The sequence below is a fragment of the Merops nubicus genome, unplaced genomic scaffold, assembly GCF_000691845.1.
Source record: "Merops nubicus isolate BGI_N331 unplaced genomic scaffold, ASM69184v1 scaffold3789, whole genome shotgun sequence".
NCBI lineage: Eukaryota > Metazoa > Chordata > Aves > Coraciiformes > Meropidae > Merops > Merops nubicus.
Window position 1 is genome coordinate 45,556 of NW_008628867.1, and position 20,284 is coordinate 65,839.

Genomic DNA, 20,284 nt, shown 5'->3' on the forward strand with positions numbered 1-20,284 from the left:
AACCAAAGGAGGTGGTTTAACATGGAACTACTGGATCCCTAACTCCATCAAGGCTCCACTAAGCTGGCCCTGGGAAAGCCCCTGTCTATGGAGACAAAAGGAGAAGAACATCAGGACACTTATTTTTCCAAATGAAAATAGGAAAATAATGTATGGTGTGTATTATTTAAGTGAGAATTCAAGTACAGCCAGAAGAACAGCTTCCAAAACACAACAAAGCCCATGAGGAATATTCGAGTCCACTCAATAAGCCTTTGTATTGACTGGCAGCGCTTGGGCCTTTTATGTGTTTTTCCCATTTAACACTTAGATTTGTTTAGATAAACTCATAAATATGGTTATTTACATAGCAAGATAAAATGCTGCATTTAGGGATTTTAAGTAGAGGAGAATTCTTTCATGCTAATCATAAAATGAAAGCATGCCAAACTTTAACTAAAGAAACATGTTCTAACACCGAGAAACTTTTATAATTAATCCTTGCCTCAGATCATCTCTGAAAGACTTATGAGGCTAATTAACATCAGATGAGAAATGGTTCATGTTTCTGAAAATCACTGAAACGAGACGCTGGGTAACAGACAATCTGTATCTTTTCTATCCCATGACCAATTTATGGCTAAGCCCTGACTCACTGCATTAAGTCCGAAAATATTTCTCAGCATTAGCGATCGCTCCCTGCAGGCAGAGGCGCAACAACGGACACCGCCGCCAGAGGATGAAAATCCCCTCCAAACCCCACCTCTTTACAACAGGGATGAAGACAACGCATTGCTAAAACCTTTTTTTTTGGGGGGAGGACTTTTTTGAAAGAGCATCGGGGCTGTTCTTAGAGGAGCTACATGGTGCGCAGGCTGTGGCTAGCAAAGGCTTGGCCGGTGGCCAGCCTGGGCAGGGTTCACTCGCTGTGAGGCTGAGCCATGCCAGTAGCTCAGTAAAAGATTTCTGCTTGCCTCTTTTTTTTTTTTTTTTTTAATGGGAAAAATAAATACCCACAGAGGATGCAGAAAACTCAATATCCAGCCTCCTAAGAACAAGCTGTACTTTGGAAGGACGTGCCACCGTCTCCTTGCATCTGCCGCCACTGCCTCCACAGTGCTGCCCGAGTCCTGTTCCGCTGCCGATGTTTTCCCTCGGAAGGAAAGGAGTGTAAACACTGCTTCAGAGCAGCCTTCCCATGCGGATGTTAATCTTCGGAAAAGCTGGGCAGGACGGGGTGACTTAGAGAGCCCGGAGATCTCCAGAAGCAACAAATCCCACAAATATATAAGCTGCTAAACTTGTGCATCCAGCCAAGCCCTTATGAAAAATAAAGCACGTTTTGACCTTGACTCACTCTTAGAGACTTATGAAGCCAGTTATTTCAGAGCCCCACCAGTCACCTGAAAGGGCTGAGGATCGGCTATGTTTGGCTCAGGTGTGCTTGCTGAGGCAACGTGCTCTCCAAGTCTAAAAAAGAGAGGATGATGTTGCAAACCCACAGTGTTCCACCACCAGAAGTATGCACAACCAGCACCTCTCCAACCCTGAAATCATCCCCTGCCTTCCACCATGCCTGATAGTCAAATCTGTCCCTTCTCCCTCACTCACAGCAGCTTCATTTCTCTAAATGACTAAAGGCAAAAGAAAACCAAGAGAAAAGGGCAGCTTGGTGGTGTGCTCACTCCTACTCCCATCCTAATCATCCCCTTACACCGTGGAGTCCAACATCCCAATACAGGGGGAGGAGGACAGACCGTGCTCTGCTGTATACTTTGGGGTTTGGAAACTTAGCTCCAGGTTGCTCCTGTGGAAGTACATGGATTTTGGAATAAAAGTGCTAGTTCGGATGAAATTTTTGGAAAGAACTGGTAATATATGAGCCCCTTTTTGCTGAGTTTGCAGGCAGGGCAGCCACTTCTGACTCCCAACTGCTGTCAGGTGCTGCTGTAATACAAACTACATTTAAATATATATATACACACATACACAATTATAATATCATTACCTTATTAAAAAGCATCGGGTTTGTGTTCCCATGCACTGACTCTCCAGCAGCTTGTTTATTTTCTTTCAGGCTGTCTGCCTTTGATGGCATCCCATGACAAGACTGCAGAGGAGATAAAGCAGCAGGTGGAGGTCCACAGCCGGCGCAGCTCGCGAGCACCCAGAGTGGGAGATGAAAGCTGAGCACCCGAGAGCTGCCTCTCAACTCCAGCACCACTGCTTGCAGCAACAAGCAGCAAACCATCTAAACCCCCCAAAAAAAGGTTTTCTTCCTGGTGAGAACAAATGTGAGATTGTTTGGCAAGTTGCGTATTAGCTTAGTTCAGTATTAGTTCGTTATCTGTGTACACTTCACATGAAAAATTATTCATGTATACAGAAGATTAATTTTATAAGGTACCTACATGTAATTCCAAACTGCACAATCCTTGGCATGCACAAGAGCCTGACTGATCTGCCCAGCGTTCTCATAATATCAAAGTGATTGCTTTTCCAAGAATAAATTTATTTTCATACTTTTCCTCCCTGACTTTGTTTTCCTTTTTACTGGAAAAAAAAAAAAAAACCAACCAAACTGAACCCTTGAACATTATAATCCTAAATTGATTCTCCTTCTCCCAATCCAATGTCCTTCTCCTCTTTCCACCAGCCGAAATGCAGAAACCCCTTCCAACACACGCACTTGAGTCTCTCAGCTGCCTGCAGAGCAGCTGTTCCCAGCTATCCACAAAAGCAAAGGAGAACAACTGAAGCCAAAAAGCTAAATTACAGTGGAAAAAAAAAAAGGAGGTTGAGCACCTTCTGCCCCTGGCTTAAGGATACGTAGTAGAGATGGATGAATACAGTCATTGTTTCACCATTCCAGGTTGCTGAAGTATTTGTAGCTCAACTGGAGGCAGATATCTGATGTATGTGGACTACTTCTGCCCTTGGCACTGTACCTTGAACACTGGGTTCAGTTTTGGGCCCCTCAAGCCAAGAAGAACATTGAGGGGCTGGAATGTCCAGAGAAGGGCAGTGAAGCTGGGGAAGAGCCTAGAGCACAAGTGTTGTAAGAAACAGCTGAGTAAACTGGGGTTGTTCAGCCTGGAGAACAGGAGGCTCAGGGGAGACCTTCTCACTCTCAGCTCCCTGAAAGGGGACTGGGATGAGGGGGGGGTCAGTCTCCCAAGTAACAAGTGCTAGGACAAGAGGAAATCACAGAATGGTATAGGTTAGAAGTGACCTCTGGAGATACCTCATCCAACCCCTTGCCTAAAGCAGGGTCACCTGGAACAGGCAGCCCAGGATTGTGTTCAGGCACATTTGGAATCTCTCCTGAGAAGGACACTCCACAAGCTCTCTGGGCAGCCTGTTCCAGGGCTCTGGGGCTCTGGCACCCTCACAGGAAAGAAGTATTCCTCATGTTCAGATGGAACCTCCCGGGTTCCAGTTTGCACCTGCTGTCTCTTGTCCTGTCACTGGGCACCACTGAAAAGGGTCTGGCTCTATCTGCTTGACCCTTGCCCTTTAGATATTGAGAAGCATTGAGAAGATCCCTTCTCAGTCTTCTTTTCTCCAAGCTAAATGGTCCCAGATCTCTCAGCCTTTGCTTATCACAGAGATGCTCCAGTCCTCTCAGCACCCTCGTAGCATCCCCTGGATTCTCTCCAGTAGTTCCTTGTCTTCCTTGAACTGAGGAGCCCAGAACTGGACATAATACTCCAGATGCGGCCTCACCAGGGCAGAGGACAGAGTTGATCTGCTGGCCACACTCTTCTTAATGCACCCCAGAATACCACTGGCCTTCTTGGCCATGAGGACATACTGCTGGCTCATGGGCAGCTTGTTGTCCCCCAGGACTCCCAGGTCCTTCTCTGTAGCAGCTGCTTTCCAGCAGGTCAACCCCTGACCTGTACTGCTGCATGGGGTTATTCCTCCCCAGGTGCAAGACTCTACACTTGTCCTTGGTGAATTTCATTAGGTTCCTCTCCACCAAATCCTCCAGCCTGTCCAGGTCTCAATGAATGGCAACACAGCCTTCGGGTGCATCAGCCACGTCTCCAGGTTTCCTACCATCAGCAAACCTGGGGAGAGTACACTCTGTCCCTTCATCCAGGTCAGTGATGAAGATGTTGAACAGGACTGGACCCAGTACGGACCCCTGAGGTATACCACTAGCAACAGGCCTGCAACTGGACTCTGCACCACTGACCACACCTCTCTGAGCTCTACTGTTTCATCAGTTCTCAATCCTTCTCACAGTCCACTCATCTAACCCACGCTTTCTGAGCTGAAGTAAAGATAGACAACATCCACTGCTCTCCTTTCATCTACCCAGCTAGTCACACCATCATAGAAGGCTATCAGACTAGTTAAGCATGCTGAATCCATACTGACTATCCCTGATAACTTACTTTTCCTCCATGTGCTTGGAGATGACCTCCAGAATAAGCTGTTCCATCATCTTTCCAAGGACGGAGGCCACAAGTTGCACTAGGGGAGGTTTAGGTTGGACATCAGGAAAAATTTCTTCCCCAAAAAGGTTGTCAAACCCAGGAGTCCCCATCCCTGGAGAGATTTAAAAGATGTGTAGATGTGGTGCTGGGAGACATGGTTTAGTGATGGACTGGGCAGTGGTGGGTTAATGGCTAGACTTGATGATCTTAAAAGTCTCTTCAACCAAAACAATTCTGTGATAGCGAATTTCACGTCGGCTTAGCTGGAGGTGGCAGTGATGCTGAAAGCATCAGCAGTGCCCCACTGCTTGCTGGAGATGGAGTTCACTGCCACAGAGGCGATGCGAACCCCAAATGTTCATGCAGGCCCAACACCAGGAGCATAAGCTGCCACCTCCAACTCTGTAACACTAAAAATTGTTTGTTGGCTCTGCTTGGCAAGTGCCTAATTGATGCTCCAGGCACCTCACACGAATAAATAATTAATTGAAAATACTCATTTAGAAAAAAAAAAAAAAGTCCTCCAATTACACTTAATATAAAAAATACTGTATCCTGAAAACACAACACTTTTATCCCTCCCCTTCCCAAGTCTATCACACATCCAGTTTCTATTTTGAGGCTGGTGGGGCCAGGTTTAGAACAGGAGCAACGTTTCAAGAACACCAAGAATGTCATCTGTCTCCATTATCTCTCTTTGTAGGTTACATGACCTCACTTTCAGCCACCACTAGGAATAAGTCACCTCCTCTTGGTTCACTCACCTCCTCCCCATGGATCATCCCATAGCTTCACACAGCCCTGGTGACCTCCACAGTGGCTGTCCTAGCACCAGCAAATCCCCTTGGCAAGGTGGACTAAAGTACTCTGAGGAACACTGTTACCTTCTCAATGGTCCTAAACTGGGCAGCACCAGCAGAGCAAATGGGGGACTACCTTCTGAGTTCACACAAGGTCTTGGGGAGACCTAGATTTGCCAAGCCTGTCACCCTAAGCATGCAGTAATTAAGGCTAAAGAGCTCAACGAGCCTATTAATACAGCTAATGAGCTCTAACAGCCATCTCCTGTTCTCTTTCACTTTCTCTAGAGAAGACATCATTAAATCGGGATGTCTTCTGCCCACACGTGGCCTTCATTGCAGCACTGTCCCAGCAAACCTAAGCTGAGAAAATGCCTGGTAGCCCAGCCCCTGCTGAGAGCTCTCATTTACCTGAAAGAACTGGGGAAAAAAAACAAAACAAAAAAACCACATTTAAAAATGTCCACTTAAAAAATTTTGTACAAAATACCATCATTTTCTCTATAGCTGGTTTTCAATATTTACCTCCATTGTTCCCGTATTGTGATGATGCACAATCCAAATACCAAGCAAGCAGACACAAAACAACTGCTGCAGTGGTAGAAAACATTCCTGCTCAATAACAATGTGAGCATAAAATTACCTAACAGGTTGAAAACCTAAAAAAAGTAGTGATTTCTGAAACAGGGAAATAACATTTCATACTCATTCAGTACAACAGATACTGTATTTTCAAAGATCAGTTGAATAATTAGTGCTCTCCTGCTACAACTTCTATTCCTGCAAGTACCCCTCACTCTTCTATCTTCTACTGTACATTGCTTCTAAAAGTATTTTATATTTCTTAATAAAAAAACAAGATGACCAGGGGACAAAATCCCAGTAAAAACAATTTAGGTGATGAAGAAAGCCTCGCAGGGATTGGATAGTGGGAAAAAAAAAATGCTTTATGTATGTAAAACAGGAGACAAAATGCAAGTGTTTCAAAGCAGTAACGGTGCAGAATGGATTGCTGATTTTATAACCCTGTCACAGAGGAGCAACAGGGCTTTGAAGAGAAAAGCAGCACATTCCAAACTGGAAATGCTCATCTGAAAAAAGACGTTAGAAAACACAGTTTTTCAAATAATGACTAATCTAGATTATGTAACGTGCTGCTAACACGTGCTGTTCATGACAAAAGCACAGACCTGCCTCTTGAAACCTCCGCACCAGTGCGGCAAGTAAGACCACACAGAGGTACAGAGGAAAGGCTGGGGCATAGGACCTGACCCATCTCCTGCAGGCCAACACTGTGTCTGGCCATGGCAACCCCCCCTGTGGTGTTAAACTGGGAGGGATCACAAAAAATCACCAGACTCCTCACAAAACACCTAGAAAGAAATGTTAAGAATAAGCTCCCACCTACACCAGAGAGGCCCCACTTTTTAGAGCTGATGAGCGCCCTCACCTCCTGCTATCTGGATTTAACACCGAGTAAAATGTTGGCCTGGCTGGTGGTATGCTAGCTCTGCTGAACAAAATCCAAGTGTCTTCCTATACGTCAGTAATCACAGAAAAGTTTGGCTTGGAAGGGACCTGTAGAGATTGTCTAGTCCAACCTCTCTCCTCCAGGAGGGCTACCTAGAGCAGGTTGCCCAGGATCACATCCAGGCAGGTGTGAAATCTCTTCAGAGGAGACTCCACAACCTCTCTGGGCAGCCTGTCCCAGGGCTCCATTACCCTCATAGGAAAGGATTTTTTCCTCCTGTTCACACAGAACCCCCTGGACTCCAGTTGGTGCCCATTGCCCCTTGTCCTGTCACTTGGCACCACTGAAAAGAATCTGTCCCTGTCATCATGACACTCACCCTTTACATACTGATAAGCTTCAAGAGGTGTCTCATTAAGGTGCCCCATAGGGTGCCCTACTGCTTACAAGAAGGATACCTCTCCTCAACTACATGGCAAGTTAAGTTCAGGGCTGCAGAGAGCCCTCTGAATCTCTTCTCACCTCTCCTTGTAGTATTCATTTCTGATCCTTCTCCTCTTTTCTGCTCACCTTTCACCTTTCTTCTTTACGTTTTCAACCTCTTTCTAGGATGGTCATTTCACTCACACTTGCTTTTAGTGGCCACTAACAGAAAGATTCCTCTTTGGGGCTTTGGACCCTACTCAGCTTAGTAGCTCTGCCGGCTGCAGAAGATGCCATCTTTCTTGCCATTCACTCAAGAACATACATTGCATTCCATACAAGAGACATCCAACCACAGATGTTGAGGTCTACTTTGCACTGGAGCTATCCAGTGTTATCTGTTTTGCTCTGTTTGAGACCAAACCAGCTGTCACCAACCTCAGAAGACAGTAGCAGCATTCTCTTCCCTAAAAACATGAACGAATCCCATCCTCTCATAATGGTCAGTCCTCACCATTAAAGTTCATCTCCAAATCTGTAAAAAGCCACTGTAACTCAGTGAGAGCAAGCTGAGCTCCCAGCTACAAGAAATCACTTTAAAGATGAACTGCTCTGCAACAGATCAGGGGATCCAAGTGTTGGTCAAAGGAACACAGAATAAAGGTAGGAAAGAAGGAAGAGTCTGTCACAGGACCCCAGCCACTGCAGAGGATTAAATCCCAAAAACTGGGAGCTGGAGATCTTTTATGTACACTAGATAACATTCCATTTGACTGGCTTCAAGTTCACTTTTTTTAACGAGTCTTTAAAGACTTTAGCTAGGGAAGATAACAAAAACACTTTTTTCCCTGAAAAAAACAGCCACAGTATAAACAAGATACATCAGAATCACACTGACCATAAGAAGGATTTGCCTGAAACCAACAGTGAATAATCCCAAACCTCCAAGGGCACTGATTAAGATTTAATAAATCAAAATTAATAAATTCAGTATTGGTCTGGGGTCTAAAATGGCACATTCCATCTCTCAGCACCTTTAAACTTTATTTTCTGTGTGCAATATTGTATTTAAACTAAAGCTGAAAGATCATTAAGGCTGCATGGTTAAATATATAATGAACTATCTACAGATAAATTTGCTTACCTCTGTGTACTTTAATAGTATGAAACTAGTATCTCACCAAATATGTAAATCCTGGGCCCTATGTTTTCTCTCCAACCACTCAATTGAAGGAGTCCTAAAACAGACCTGAAAACAAAGTTTGAGCAATATAATAGCATCTATAACTAAATCTGAATGGATGAAAGGATGAATTTCTACCTTGTCACTCTCAAAAGGCAGGAGGACAGGAGACCACAGCTCACCAGCAATCAGTGGTACTCCCATCCCAGACCTCTTGGGCTAGCAGTCAGCACAGCTGCCTGGGTTTGCCAGCTTTATTCTCCATGAGCAAATTTTGATGATTTTAGGCATTTCTGTGTGTTCACTGCAGCCTGTATCCTGCCTCATCCTCTGTTCCACACCAGCAGAATTAACACCTACTAGGCAATCATTAAAAAGCAAGTACCAAAACAGAGGATATAGAGAGCTTCTATTACTGACAGCTTTCAAAAATCTTATTGCTCATCTTTCTTAAAGCTTCTGTTCCTCAAGTTTTGAGATGCTTAAACTCCTAAAAAAAAAATAAAAAGAATAAAAAAAGAATTGCAGCTCTAAAAAGACAGGGGGAGGAAAAACAGTTCCAGTCCTCACAACCATGAAAGAAACACTTAAATCAAAAACTTCCAGAGCTTTATGTATAATGTTTTTAAATTTAAAAAAAAATAAAATTATATATAATCTATATATTTTGGCCAACTGACTCATCTTCAGATGGCTGATGTTGGCAGCACTGCAACACAGCCAGATTTACCACAAAGTGTACAAAGAACTATTCTAGGGACAGTATATATTTCTACACCTCCTCCTGGAGAGCAGCATTGGAAATTATGTGTCCAAAACAAACACAAAGCTTGTGGCCTCAAAAACTTCAAGCAGAAGGATGATGAGAATGAGAGGATTTGAGAGCCCAGTGCTCTCAGGCATTAGACCTGCACTATTATTTTTTTCTCCTAGCAACCATTAGCAAGGCTGCAACTACCATTTACTTCTGGAAACTTATTTTAATTTGCTTAGAAAGAAATATAATTTTTTTTTTAAGCTTTCTACTTTAAAATCACATCCATCTACAGCCTGATAAATTGTATCTTTCTGCCTCTTTTAAGAACACTATGAAGATTTACTCAACAAAAGGTAAAGACAGCAACAAGGACCAGCCTGAAGAAGTGTATCTGGAGCACAATTAGTTTGCATGTTATTTTCTGATGTACTAAAAAAAAAAATAAATTATAGCATTACCCACTTATTTTGTAGATTTCAAAAAATTAAATACCAGAGGAAAAATTAATACTTCTTCCACGAAAGCTATTTTTAATAGGATTCAGAAGAAAAAGAATATTAATACTCAGGGCGATCATTTACTTTGATGTCTATATAATATGCAGTGACCCAAAAGTGGAATGAGCTAAAACTGTCATAAATTCATTATGAGAATCCATTCTTTGAAGAATATCACTGCAAATTTGAAATGAAATGGGCAATATGGAAATCAGCTAATTGTGTGGCATGTTAAATAACTTGCTCTAGTGACAATATCCTTTCCATGCACTTCTATTTCAGCTGCAAATGCATTTCTTCCAAACACACTGGAGAGGCTGGCTTATGAAAATTGAAATGTTGTAATTACTTAGTATTGATAGCAATAGAGCAACTCTGGAAAAAAAAACACTCAGACTTTGAAAAAAATATAACCCAAAGGATAATTTTATAATTTTAATTTCCCTAGCAAAGGGAACCTGGGAGTATGTGCAGCGTAAAATGCATCAATCCAGACCCTATCAATGAAGGCTGGAAGAAAATACATCTGATAAACAACTACATCATAGAATCACAGCACGGTGGGGTTTGGAAGAGACCTAGTGGTCTGGAGATCACCTCATCCGACCCCCCTGCTAAAGCAGGATCACCTGCTGCACATGATCATGTCCAGGACAGTTTGGAATCTCTCCAGAGAAAGAGATTCCACAGTCTCTCTGGGCAGCCTGTTCCAGGGCTCCAGCACCCTCACAGCTAGGAATTTTCTTCTCATGTTCAGGTGGAACATCTGGCATTCCAGTTTGTGCCCGTTGCCCCTTGTCCTGTCACCGGGCACTACTGGAAAGAATCTGGCCCCATCCTCTTGACCCTCACACTTTACATACTGGGAACCATTGAGAAGATCCCCTTCTCAGTCTTATCTTCTCCAGGCTGAACAGCCCCAGCTCTTTCAGCCATTGCTCATCAGAGGAATGCTCCAGTTCCCTCAGCACCTTCACAGCCTCCACTGGACTTTCTCCAGTAGCTCCTTGTCTCTCTTGAACTGGGGAGCCCAGAACTGGACACAATACTCCAGAGGTGGCTTCACCAGGACAGAGGGAAGAACCACCTCCTTTGATCTGCTGACCACACTCTTCTTCACACACTCCAGGAAATTATTTGCCTTCTTGGTCATGAGGGCACATTGCTTGCTCATGATGAACTTGTTGTCCCCCAGACATTGTTGTCCACCAGAAATTCCTAGGGGAATCTTTTAGATATCACCTATGAAAAGCAAAATTCCTCTTCGCTGCATGGAGCTCATAATTCACTTTGCCCAGCCTGTCCCAGCACTGCCACGGGCGGCTCTGCCTGGAGGAACTGACTCCTCTGTCCTTGACAGGGAGGTTCACAGGCGCCCAGCCTGCCCACAGGGCATTGGATGCTGCCTCCTTTATCCTAACATGAACCTTGCCACCTCCGCCAGAAAGGAGCTGGATATTATACTTGTCACTCCTTCATTTAGTTCCTTTCAAAGTTTAATCCCCAGCTTTCATTTACTGACTCTGTAGCTGCGTTTTGTAGCCTTGCTTTTATTGTGTGGTCTGTTTCTTGAGGAGCAGTTGGGATGGGGAGAATCTCTGCGCCAGTCTGCGAGGAGCCTGTGGGACCTGTTTTCAGAGACCTCCCTCAGGGCCCCAGCATTTGGCTGACGCAGCATGGAGGCAAACTGGATGCCTCTCCTTGTGGGAAAACGTGTGGGGGAGTAGCCTTGCTTTGTAGCCCTCAACTTCTCCGTGCTCTTTTCCAGCTCTCAGGAACAGGGAGATGCAGTGGGCTGGCAGCACATCAGCCCCTGTGCACTATCCAGTCTCTGTGCACATCTGGCAACACTCACTTTGTCCTGTTGCTATTCTCATGACCCAGAAACCAAATGAAAAGGGCATCTTGATTTCTTTTTCCCATCACAGAATGACCCAGGCTGTATTTTTCAGTGTGTTCTTGTCCTTTTCTCCATACCTAGTTTCCAACACAAGAGCCATCAACATCTTCAAGTGTTTCTTTAGGCTGAGGTTTTAGGTCTCAAAAACAGGAGAGGGGAAAATAGGGTGGAAAGAGGCAGAGACATTAACAGCCTCTCCTTTATCTATAGAAAAATATCTAGAAATCCATCCTTGACAGTGGATAAAGAACAAACACGATGCAATCATCCCAGTGCTCATACCTGAAGCTGACACCATGCCAGTGGTGGGACAAGGTTGCCCAGATGATGCTGCATAGAGCACCAAAAGCAAATGAGGGGTTAACACAGATTTTAACACACCAATGCCCTTCAGGGTAGACAAAACCCCAGCAAATTTCTTTCTAAGGCCTTGAGGACTGCTGGTCTCAGGCATTTCTGGTTTCTTTCCTGTTATACTGAAATCACGTGTTTCAAAACACATTGGAAAATGGTTTAAAATAAATAATTAGCAAATCATAGAATCAGTTCAGTTGGAAGAGACCCTTAAGATCAATGAGTTCAACCATTAACCCAGCACTGCCAGGTCACCACTAAATCATGTCCCTCAGCACCACATCGACACGGCTTTTCAATCCTCCCAGGTACAGGGACTCCACCAGTGCCCTGGGCAGCCTGGTCCAGGGCTTGACAACCCCTTTGGGGAAGACATTTTTTTCATGTCCAACCTAACCCTCCCCTGGTGCAACTCTGAGGACATCTCCTCTTGTCCTATCACTTGCTCCTTGGGAGAAGAGACCGAAACCCACCTCGCTACAATCTCCTTTCAGGGAGTTGTAGAAAGGGAGGAAGTCTCCCCTGAGACGACTCCTCTCCAGGCTAAACAATCCCAGGTCCCTCAAAGGCTCCACACAAGATGTGCTCCAGGCCCTTCACCAGATTCGTTGCCCTTCTTTCGACACACTGAAGCCCCTCAATGTCCTTCTGGGAGTGAGGGACACAGAACTGAACCCACTATCTGAGGTGCAGCCTCACTAGTGCCTAGCTCAGCAGGATGATCTCTGCCCTAGTCCTGCTGGCCACACTTGTGCTGATACAAGCCAGGATTACTGGTGGCCTTCTTGGCTGCCTGGGTACACCCTGGCTCCTATTGAGCCATCTGCCAACCAACACCCCCCAGGTCCTTTTCTGCCAGGCAGTTTCCAACCACTCTTCCCCCAGCCTGGAGCACTGCAGGGGGTTGTTGTGACCCCAGTGCAGGACCCGGCACTTGGCCCTGTTGAACCTCATCCCACTGGCCTTGCCCCATGGATCCAGCCTGTCCAGATCACTCTGCAAAGCCTTCCTAACCTCAAGTAGATAAAATGACAGCCTGAAATCTCAGTACTATGGCATACATTAATATGATACTAATTTTAATTTTTACAAAGCTCTTCACCAATGTACTACAACAGTGCTGTGATAAATAGATTTATGCATTTAAAACACAGTGATTCAGAGCTTATGTATCAATAGTAAGCAGCAGTGACTTTAAACACTTTGAAGTATCAAATTAATTGTTTTCCCATGCTTAAATTTGCACTTGTGGTATTTTGCATATGTAGAAAGGAGAACACCACAAAAAAAAAAAAATTAACCCCAGCAAGTGATGGCTTTTTTTTTTTTTTTTTCTCATCTATTTCAGCACCTGGATTGGGCAGCTTGGCAAAGAGTTAAAAAGTTAATTTCCTAAATCTATCTGGAATTCAGACATAGGTCAATATTTGCAGTACACATCACAAAATGCTTATAGGGCAGAGGTTGTTCTAACAAGGAACAAGTGATAGGACCAGACAAAACGGCCTCAAGTTGCTCCATGGGAGGTTTAGGTTGGACATGAGGAAAAATTTCTTCCCTGAAAGGAATGTCAAGCCCTGGCCCAGGCTGCCCAGGGCAGTGGTGGAGCCCCCATCCTTGGAGGGATTGAAAAGTCATGTAGATGTGGTGCTGAGGGACATGGCTGAGTGGTGGACTTGCCAGTGCTGGATTAATGTTTGGACTCAATGATCTTAAAGGTCTCTTCCAACTAGAACAAGTCTACAGTTCTATGACTGATGTATCTAGAATACTTATTTTGCATAGTGTATATAATATAAATATTTGAAGAGGTACGTTCCCTTTCACATATTACATTTTACATAGTTACTATTACAGTTGTTTCACTCATTTTCTGCTAAGCTTTTAATTTCAAACACTTCATTTATCAGATACTACTGTCTACTTTTAACATATCACTGCAGAAAAAGGTGCCTGGTGTTGAATACAGATCCACGGAGACTGAGGGTTTGCAACACTTGTATTGCGGAGCTGAATGACAAATGCAGAACAGCAGCGGGGCTGAGAAGCTCCAGCCATAGTTAGGAAATAACAGTGAGCACAAGGCTGATAAAAATTACATTTGCAGGTAAGTGAAGTGGAAATTTATACTTATTGAGAAAAAAAATTGAAATATTGTTCATGTTATTAAAGGTGGAGTGAGAGATAGCAAGAGAGGCAATTTTTTATATATAATTTTTTATAACAGAGAGAGGCAATTTTCTTCCAGCTCCAGCAGGAAAAAAGCTCTAACATGTAATTTCACTATGGAGCTTCGGGACAAAACAGAGGATTATGCCCAATTGTTTTGAGGGTTTATATAATAAAGCACAAAAATCCCAATAAGTAGCCTTTTATGCCAATGCAGACCAGGAAAAGATTTCTATCAGTCGAAATTACAAAAACATCCAAAACCTGAACTGCAATAAATATCAAGTTTACCACCTAAAGCAAAAAAAAAAAAGTAGCTTTAGCTATTTGATATTTTCAGAGGTATCTGTACTATTTACAGACTATCTCAGAGGAAAACTGATGCAGCTCGTCAAGTCTGCCAAATCAATGCTAACCTACACACACCACACACCTTCTTATTTTACCTTTTCTGCCATTAAAATTTTACAGTGAAAAGCCATTAGTAGTGCAGCGAGGGTATGGAAATGAAGACAATTAAATTTGTCCTATTACGAATGTTAAATAGGCCATTATGACTGTACTTAGTGTAGTTAATGTGATGGTTCAGAGGTAAAGCAGAGCCCTTTCCAAACAAATTAATAGATCCAGAGGAATAGGAAAACATGTTACTTATTCTGGTCATACCTGCTGGTAGCAGACTATGGTTTAGAATAGATTTAGCCTTTGAAAAGATTCACACTTCCTGAGTTGTAGCATTTTAGCTCTCCAAAGTAACAAAACCAGGTATGTGATGATATTGGCCATGATTAGCCTTTGCTAATATTTAGGGCCAAACTCCCACCATCCAGATCTGCTATGTGGTAAACTTAAAAGTTGGTAAAACTCTGTTTTGAAGAAGACTCATCATAAAACCCTTAAACAACCCACAGCCCACCCCCCAAAAGACAAGGGAACAGGAAGGAACACAAAAGTTCAATAAGGGCAAATGTAGGGTCCTGCACTTGGGGAAATAACACCAGTACAGATGAGGGGTTTTCCTGCTGGAAGGCAGCTCCACAGAGAAGAACCTGGGCGTGCTAGTGGACAAGCTCACCACGAGCCAGCAATGTGCCCTCAGGGCCAAGAAGACTAGAGGGTTCCTGGGGTGCATGAAGAAGAGTGTAGGCTGCAGGTTGAGGGAGGTTCTCCCCCTCTATTCTGCCCTAGGGAAGCCACATCTGGAGTACTGTGTCCAATTCTGGGTTTCCCCGCTCAAGAGACAAGGAAATACTGGAGAGAGTCCAGCAGAGGCTAGAAGGATGCTGAGGGGACTGGAGCATCTCTGTGATGAGGAAAGGCTGAGAACCCTGGGGCTGCTCAGTCTGGAGAGGAGAACACGGAGGGGGGGATCTTCTCAATGCTTCTCAATATATAAGGAGGTGAAGAGGATGGAGCCAGACTCTTTTCAGTGGTGCCCAGTGTTAGGACAAGGGGCAACAGGCACAAACTGGAACACAGGAGGTTCCATCTGAACAGGAGGAAAAATTTCTTTCCTGTGAAGGTGCCAGAGCCCTGGGACAGGCTGCCCAGGGAGGTTGTGGAGTCTCTTTTTCTGGAAAGAATCCAAACCTGGCTGGACACAATCCTACTTTAGCACATGGTTGGACTAGATGATCTCCAGAGGTCCTTTCCAAACCCTACCAGTCTGTGATTCTGTGAAACACAGGAGAGCTCACCTCTGCTCCACGGGGTTTTTTGCAGAGCCACTGTGGATCCATGGGAGGTTGAGGTATAGTATTAACACATGAGGGTTCATCACTTCATCTGGCACATAGGCACCAAGCTGTGCACGCAGAGAGCATCGTCTTGGCTGTGCCTGAGCCAGCGCCTGGCTCACTGTGGCCAAAACCAGTCACCTGCCATCCCAGCCACATCAGCCCAGGACCCCAGTAAACCAGTGCAGCCAGCTCTTATGCTTCCAAATGCACAGCCCACCACCGCTGCTGCTTCTTCAGCTCTGGGAGTAACAATACATTCATAACCTTCTATGCACAATCATATCACATTGGAAAATCAGCACAGTTTCCATGTTTTCTTACGTATATAGCCCATCACTTGCAATTAAAAAATGTGTTTAGTAGAAATTACTTTCTTTCATCTATTCACTAGTTCTTTACAGATCTGACTCCAAACACGCCCGTCCTGTCTGAGAAGCTATTAAAGCACGTGGATCAGAGTGCCAGCATGCAGCACAACCCTGTGTCCCCAGCACCTAATTCTGCTACATCCAATTCCTCTCTGCAGGCTACGAGGATGTGTGACTGTCAGCTCAAGATTTTCCCTACCAAATTCAAGATGTCTGCCTTCATTTTGAGGGTGGAGATGCCTTGGCAGGAAGATGCTGGGAGGTGAGGTACCAGGAATGAAACCAGGACCAGAGAGATCCCAGCAGCAAGTGAAGAGCCCAGAGAAACAACCTGGATAAAGAAGTGAATCAAGCCAATGGATACAAGGGAACTGCTGGAAAACAGTAACTGACTGTGACAGTCTGAAACAAGCTCGGCTTCTTTACCACACACCTCTCCTGTTAAGAGCCTACATTTTCATTCAAGGAGGCCTTTGATTCTGCCAGAAAATTTCAGAGGGAGCATCTTCTGTTTCACCTGGCACAGCCATTCCCATTGTCAACACATCTTAGGAGTATTTCTGCTTTACAACGTCAGCCTCGGTCAAGTTTTGAATGCTGCCTAAGCCTCATGCTGAAGCTAAAAAGATAATTCACTCACCAAGCCTTGTCTCTCCCAGGGGTACCCACACGTGTACCAGCCCATCTCCAACTCTCTCTTTACACAATAAAGTCCTCAGACGCTGACCATGGGACCCCAGTACAAAATGACAATCGGCCTGGTGTCTGCCATGTCCTCATACTCTCTTTATCTACTTACATGACCATTATTTTTTCCCTTGACTCAGAAATACCAAAACACCAAAGGCAGAGATGGCACCACATCAAAGTACCTAAATTATAAGGGAAGCAGTTTTATTTTCACTTGAGCAGAGATTTTTTTTTTTTTTTTAAGTGAGACTTCAAAATACCTTAAAAACATAACAGTGATGGTAATGGGACTGAAAAATTTGATGGCATCTGAATAACATAATTCCAGCACAAGTATCAGAAGATAAGATAAGCCACACCAAAGCAGTTCCCAGGGAACAAACTATAATGACATTCAGGTTATATACATCTCATCTGGGTGGCAATTCTGCAGAAGATGTGAATTAGCAGTCCTGTGACAATGAAGAAATGTGGGATTAAGAAATAAGAGAAGAGGAAAAAGGGCTAGTTGATTCTCCCACCGCCTTTTCTTGTTCCTAAAATTTCTGTTGCCTGGAAATGGCTGATGAGAAGACAGGATTATGTAAGTGCTTGCCAACTTTTCACATGTTAAGAAAACTAAAGCCTGAGTGATGGGCAGCTTAACCCACCTTCTAAGTGGTGAGCTAAAACATGTTTACTGAGGAGAACTCGAACAGTGAAACCCCTTTAAAAAACCCACGAGTGATGAGGACTTGACAATTCCCAGGATTAAAAAGCTGCATACATTACAGACAATGTAATCTCCTTATAGGAAGATGAGGAAAAGGAAAATAAAGCCTTTCTGGTGTGCAAGATGGTTTTTGTTTTAAAGTATATACATCCTGTCTGACTGAAGACTTTCTTGCATTACTGTCTTTTTTTCCCTCCCGATAGATATGACAGAACAGAGCTATACCAGCGCTCCAACCCCATATTAAGTTATATTTTCCAACAAATCCACTGCCCCCATCAAACATGATCCATCAATGATAAAATAATAAGCACTGTGCTGTAGAAATGTCTCTTCCTGAATTTAATCAGCCTCACACTTAGGTGCTACAAGAAAGCAGGCACTCAGGAAAGTGCAAAAAATCTCTGTGTAGTTTGGAATATGACTTCAGTGACTGTCACCTCAGCAGACCTAAGCTTTCCTGACCAATTTCTTATTGTCGCTCAAGTGGCATGTTACCTTCTGCAAATATTCTAATTTGACTACAGCTGAAGGCTAGTTTCAAGTATAACCTGCTAGACCTTTTCAATTTCTTACAAAAAAAAATTGTGTTCCATTTTTCTTTTTCTCTGTTTACCAACAGAACACTGGGGTATCTAAAATGAGCAAAAAATTCTTGCAGTCATGCTTCTCCAGTTCCAAACAAATGTGCTTACATTGGCGAGAAAGCTGAATGCACTGTGGATGCTGCTAGAAAAGGTGATATTCTCAGCAATGTTTCTGAGGCACTAAAAAAACCCAAATCCTGCTGCCAGCTGAAGTTGCACTGTCCACTGGAGCATCAGCAATGGAATATGGCAGGCAGCAAGGACTCGATTTGGAGACCAAACCAGAAATTGTGTTGTGTGCTGTTCAACTGCTGTTCAAGCAACAAGGTTAGGACAGCAAAATAAACTCTGCTATTTACTCCAGGAATGCAGGTGTCATCACACAGTGCAGGTACGTGCGTCTGGAAAAGGGAATATTAATTTTCCAGGTTGCCTGAAGCTCACTTACACCTTCAGGAAAAGAAACAAAATCCCAGACAGTGGATTTTTGTACAGATGCCCAACGATGGCAAAGGGTAAATCCTACGCTGGTGATAATGGTTATGGCTCCACTGAAATATGATGATGAAGTTTCCTCTTTGGTCTTACTGATGGAGAGGAAAAAACAATCAATCCTATGTGAAGAAAAGCTGCAATGAATGAGTGGAACTAGATGTGAAATTTCGCGCCCAACTATGATAATTGTGAGATGTCTTCAAAAAGTTAGAACTGGGCAAAGCGCCAGGCAGCCAATTACAAAACTGACACTCCTTCAGCTTTAAAAAAGAAAAAATTACTTCTCAGAAATGCCAGAAGTGACTCAACCGTAATTTTTAAGCCACTTTAAGAGCATCCTAGTTGTTTCAAGTAGTACTAGGAGTTTACCTGCTATTTCCTTCCTGTAAGTGGAAGGATGAGCCATCAAGGTGCTCAAGCCAGGCAAAAAGAAACAAAGTGATTCTTGTGACTGCTGTACTATTAATATATTGCTTTTTCTATTCTGAACTGTCTTCCCAGTGAATTTTAAAATATGTAAAACCAGGAAGCACAGAGCAAATAATGTCTAGCAAAGTAGGTCATTTTCTTAATGGCAGTGGGCTGCTCTTTTACTCCCACCTTGTCTGCAATATGGACACATACATTTCAAAACACATATATTTGGGTCTGCAAAGGAGGCCGGCAAATGTAATTGTGGAATTGCTTGCTCCAAGATCAAGTAGAGCCTAATTCAGAAAGACAAGCAGGAAAAAAAAAGTCATATCTTGCACCTCCTATATGAGCTTTGCAGGGAGTTTTGACATTTTGAAGCAAATCCTCTTGCCGCGCGTAAGCTGTAGTTTGAATGTGCTGCACGTTGCATATTTCATTACAAAAGCAGAGCCACGTTATTTCATTAGACAAGCGATAAGTTCAATCCTTACCAAGTTTTCTTGGTTCCTGGCTGCTATTTTCTGATCATCTTCTCCCCCATTTTTCATGTATTTGACCTCTTCCACTGGTTTGATCCTATACTCATCTGAGCACCAAGAAAACAAAAAAAAAAAAAAAAGAAAAAAAAATTGAACCAGTGTAGTTCAGCAGCTGGGGAAAAAAAAAACAAACTAAAACCAAAATACCTGACTAGAAAAGACCCTAATTAAGCAAAGCAACTAAAAATTACATGTATATAGTTTTAAAGGCTTAAATGTGTCTGATACCAAGGAAGATTTTCCTCACTGAAGCTTCAGTAAGAATTTGCAGTTCTGTCTTCCAGAAATTGTTCAGTAGCTCTCTGATCTAGTATAGCCACAGCACCAGGAGCAGGGGATGGTTAGTATGTACTCTCTCCCACATCCCTAGTTTTCTGTTCAATACGTTTAACACAAGTTCTTTCCCTCTTGCTTCCTCCAGTGGGCAAACAACCGATGCACAGTAGTTACTACAGAGAGCAGTCTGCTCATGGATGCTCCTTGCTTTAAGAAAACCTCTTTTAAAAAGCAATGCTGATGGACACCCTTTAAGATTAAAGTTAAAAGCTGGGGGGGGAAAAGCCCACACCACAAATCACTGCATTTTAAAATTTATTTTTTTTTCCTGCCCTGCTTTAACTGATCTAAATGAAAGGTACAGAACACAGTCATACAAGGATTTCTGGAGAAAAGGCACCATGCTGACCAGTTCTCTCCCCACTCTCCCTTCTATGACTATTTTTCCTGCACAGGAATGTTCTCCAGACAGAAATCCAGTGTGAA

General features: G+C 43.5%; 1 protein-coding gene across 1 annotated transcript in view; it reads right to left on the reverse strand.

Moving 5' to 3' along the window:
• Positions 1-20,284, reverse strand: part of LOC103779164 (chromosome unknown open reading frame, human C1orf21) — a 75,930-nt gene that overhangs the window by 37,591 nt on the left and 18,055 nt on the right. The window contains exon 3 of the mRNA XM_008946784.1: positions 19,475-19,569. Within this exon, the coding sequence (XP_008945032.1) occupies positions 19,475-19,531 (57 nt within the window). The 5' untranslated portion in view covers positions 19,532-19,569. The remainder of the gene's footprint in view (positions 1-19,474; positions 19,570-20,284) is intronic.